The sequence below is a fragment of the Kryptolebias marmoratus genome, linkage group LG10 (genome assembly GCF_001649575.2).
Source record: "Kryptolebias marmoratus isolate JLee-2015 linkage group LG10, ASM164957v2, whole genome shotgun sequence".
Lineage (NCBI taxonomy): Eukaryota > Metazoa > Chordata > Actinopteri > Cyprinodontiformes > Rivulidae > Kryptolebias > Kryptolebias marmoratus.
In genome coordinates this window covers 13,655,875-13,660,184 of record NC_051439.1, presented here as the reverse complement: position 1 = coordinate 13,660,184, position 4,310 = coordinate 13,655,875, and the positions used below count along the sequence as shown (strand labels likewise).

Below are 4,310 nucleotides of genomic sequence, written 5' to 3'. Positions count from 1 at the left end.
GCTAGACTAGAGATAGTTGGAAGTTGATTTATGAGGAATAATTTTTTTTTTTATCAGTAAAGTCGAAGCCTTAGATCATTCAAGATGTCAGAGAGGCCAGAGGAGGTGGGTTACTGAGACTGTTTATAGTTCATAATTGATAAAAAAAAGATAATCAATTAAAAGTGTAATCATGAGTAAGCTAGAATATTAAACTGATCAGTTAAATAGTTTTGTGCCATATATAAAGAAATATATATACAGTATAAATAATATTTTCGAACCAGAAATTGAAACCATGTGATAGTAGTGACACGCCCCCTGCTGGTTCAAGTCCGCCAGACCACCTGAGTTTGATAACCTTGCTCCGCGTCCTGGGAGCATCTCTGAAGGAATGTGAATGTGTCTGAATGTCCTCCTCTTCCTCCTTTTCCTCCCTTCTGCTGGTAATTGTTGATGCAGCCCCCGAGGGGGGTCTGATCCGGGCTCGTCTTCTCGCCTCTTTCCGCCCCGGACCTGTACGATGCCGAGCCCCGAGGGTGCTCCGGAGAGCGGGGGGCAGCCTTGCATCCATCTGGAGCCGCTGAAGAGCACCCACCTGCCGGGCAGGGCGACGCCGACCGGGGTCCTCACGGAGAGCCCCCCGAAGGTGTCAGCCAACGGCGTGTGCGACATAGAGGACCGGATTCTGAGGATCACCGGCTACTACGGCTACAACCCGGGGTACTCAAGTCACAGAAGTGAGTGAAAAAGATGTATTAAAGTGATGTTTTAAAAAAATAATAATAATTTTTAAAATCAGTTTCTTTGCAACAAACATTCACAGAGAAACGTGCATGTGCATAAAAAGAAGAGGGAAAATGCAACTTATCAGCAGTGCGTGGAGAAAAAAAATTGCACAAATTAGATTTATTTAAATTGTGCCACTGCAAATTGCAAACTCCGCTAATTGGTTTTAAATCATGGCCATTACGGAGCAGCGTGGTATCAGTTACTGTCCCTGTCAGCTGCAGGCTCATCCATCTCTGAGCTCCAAGGAAAGTAATTTTCTCAAAATCAGCCCCAAAGTTGATTGTTTGAGCTGCAGCGGCGAAACCTGCAAACGCCCTCTTATTGGCAAACCTGTTTATTAAAATAATACACCCCCCCCCCTTCCCGCGGGGGTGAATGCGCACATATCCAGTTGTTTTCATGAAACATGCATGAAATGCAGCAGGGCTTCGACAGCTTCCCACTTGTCGATGTGCATGTGATTGGTGGGGCAATAGTCAGGATTTTGCTGACACTGAGACAATGGCAGGGGTTGGAGGAGAAAGCTGATGGTGCACTTTGCTAAGAAAAAAAAAAAACTTGCCCTCTACTTGTGTTAAATAATTGCATCAACCAGTGGGATTATAACAAGAGAACATAACGACCATTGTTAGGGGGTTTGAAAAGCCAACTGGTGGTGTTAAATACAACTTTTTGGTAATGAGGAAGGATGTGCAGAGGAACATTTGATAAGGCCTGAGGCTGGGGAGACTTCCTCTCACCTCTGTGTTGCATAACTGGTGGGGGCCACTTATTTTTCTGAACATTTCGTTATTGGAAATTAAATAAATTAGGCTTTTCCTCACAAATAAAATGCAGAAAAATGGTCATTTAATCCCGAACATATTTAGATTCTGATTCACTTCCATTTGAACTGGTTACAGCATTTCCCTCAAAATGTTGGGTTGTTCCGATAACTTAACATCTTTTTAAAGCTGCTAGGTCACAGGTTGGGTTGCCTTGACCAAATAATGGGGTCAGAACGTTTGACCCGGTGGTTGGATCAGAGATGAGCTGTGTCAGCTGTTCACAGTCTGACATTTTAAACCAGCAGTTTTTAAAGCTCTGCAGCAAATTGATGATTTAAAAATCACAGAGATGCGGTCTTTCCTCCCCTCGAGCGTTATGTTTTAGTCACTTTGAGCCTGACAAACCTGTTTTCCTCTCAAACAAAATGCAGCTCGAGCCTTATTTAGTGGAGAATAGATCCGTCTCTTCATTCGAGGCTTTTTTTCAGATGAGTTTAGAGAGCCTCAATGGATTTTTTAGAGAGAAGCTGAGGAAAACTAAATAAGCCCGTCTCTCATTAATGGCCCCGTGTTTATCAGGAGTGTCAGTTGCAGAAGATTAGCCATGAATGCAATCACACGTTTCATTTGAGAATACATCTCCTCATCCAGATTAATCTATTCAAGCAGCACCTGATTAATGAGGAGAGGTTCGAGCTTTAAATTGGAAACAGACCGTGCGGTTCAAGGAAAGCCTCGACAATTTTCACAGCAGAACAAAGGAAACAAAACTCCGCTAAATGAATGAAAATAAAGCCACTTGTTCTCATCAATGCCTGCTTCTTTTTTATACATACATTTGGACAAACGGTGATGATGACTTTTTTTTATCAACCAAAATGCTACCACATGTGACAGCATGTAAAAACAGATCGTTCCTTCTGTCAGAAAAGGAAAATGAAAGGTGGCTGTCATCTGGGATGTAATTAGAGAGCCAAAGAGCAGCTGGAGATTGTAAAAGCCATCCCAAGGTTATAGAAGTTGATGATGTGAAAGACACAGTCAACTAAAAAAAGAACATTTGCCTTGGAAGCACCTCTGTCAACATTTTGCCTGCTTGAACAGCTCTAAAACACGCCATCTGAGCTCATGCAGACACCGGTTGTCATCCTCCGTGAATATTCCCTGAAGAATACTGTCTGGACCTGAAAGCCTCAGAGTTACATACATGTTTTTGTTTACACTTCCACTTGAGAATCACACGTCTCTCAGCCTGGTGAGTGTCATTTTCCATTAAATGGAAGAAGCACCTAAACCGAACAGAAGGCTCATCCTGCCAGCCAATGGGGTAATGATATATTTATAAAGATCCTTTTGCCAGTTTGTTAATATTGCCACCTGCCATCTGTGTTGAGAGAAGACGCCTCTGAGGGGGATTTTGGAATACGTTTGAGCTTTACACTGAAGTCCTAATGACTTTTTCTGTGGTGAGACTTGAACATGAGTAAGAGAGTGCAATTCTGAACAGGCAGGGTGCAACTTTTTCTGCTGTATCACTTGATATTGGCTGTAACCATAAAAAAATATGCAGAAAAGTTTTAATGAAACTGTATTTAAAGGAAAAGACAGTCCACTGACAGCTCTAACAGGCTGCTGTTAGTGTCTAAAGCCTTTCCAGACCTTCCTGGAAGACATTATTGTAATTTGCTGTTAAAGTCTTATAAAAAGAAGCTCTTTTTCGAAATGTGTCTAGTGCTTGCACACACCCCGCTGGGTAAATAGCTACAGTGCAGGAGAATGACAGGTACTTTTAGTCCCTGCTCACCTAACTCTGGGTCGGTGTTGCTCACTGCTGGCATCACAGCACGACAGCAGCACATCTAAAGACTCAACAGGAAAATAAGTAAAGAGGACAGGAAAGGTGACCTTTTATGTTTAATGAGTATTTTTTGTTCATAAAGAAAGTCTAGAGTCAAACTGGTCATTTAAGTGGCAAATTTGACTGTTTCTTTTGCAAATGAGCCTTCCTTTTTTCTTTCTCTCTCCGAAACGTTCTCTACTTATTTTGAACTGTCCTGATCCCAAGCCTGCTCACTCTGTGCTATTTATAACCAGCCCAACGAATAGGATATGAGTTTTGCCTGAATAGCTCCTAGGCTGCTGTTGGTCTTATGTGCTGCGGCTGAGCGGCACATCCTGCAAGTAATGGATGCAGCTTTTCCTCCACAGCAGTAACAAAACTGCCTGCCTGCGCTGATGACATTCTCATGGTGCTTGACAGGGATATCAGCTCTTTGACTGGCCCAGCAAAGAACCTGCTGTATTAAAATATACATAGATATGAAGGAATTGGATTTGTGCATAGATTCTAATGGCCTTCGCGTTGCACTGAGAACACCAGTCATTTCTGAAGACTAATACTGCCCTCTTGTGTTTAACTAGTCGAATAACAAAAATAACCTTTTTCATATCCACCACTTTCATGGCTGGGGCTGAAATTTCTGCAGCATTTCCTTATGTAAATCCACACATGAAGGACAATTGTGATTATCTACATATGGTAGCATAAAGGCAGGAATGTCTTTGTTTCTGAAGCCAAATGTCACAAATTAGTGAAATATCTAAAGTGGAGTTGTCATAGGATGGGTAAAGTCTGTGCACAGCAAATTCAAAAGTGTTAAATGTTTTGGTGTTAGCAGACTTTGTGCAAAAGCAGAGTTAATTTTACACTTATAGAGTCACATTCTGTTTATGTAACTCTGGGATGTATATTATTAGTAGTTAAAATCCAGT

At 41.9% G+C, this 4,310-nt stretch overlaps 1 protein-coding gene across 3 annotated transcripts in view; it reads left to right on the top strand.

Moving 5' to 3' along the window:
* Window positions 1-366: 366 nt before the first annotated feature.
* Window positions 367-4,310, top strand: part of slc35f4 (solute carrier family 35 member F4) — a 14,950-nt gene continuing 11,006 nt past the window's right edge. The window contains exon 1 of one of the 3 annotated variants that reach the window (XM_017411993.3): window positions 367-719. In XM_017411993.3, the coding sequence (XP_017267482.1) occupies window positions 503-719 (217 nt within the window). In that variant the 5' untranslated portion in view covers window positions 367-502. The remainder of the gene's footprint in view (window positions 720-4,310) is intronic. The other 2 variants (XM_037977727.1, XM_037977728.1) reach the window with 2 other exon arrangements.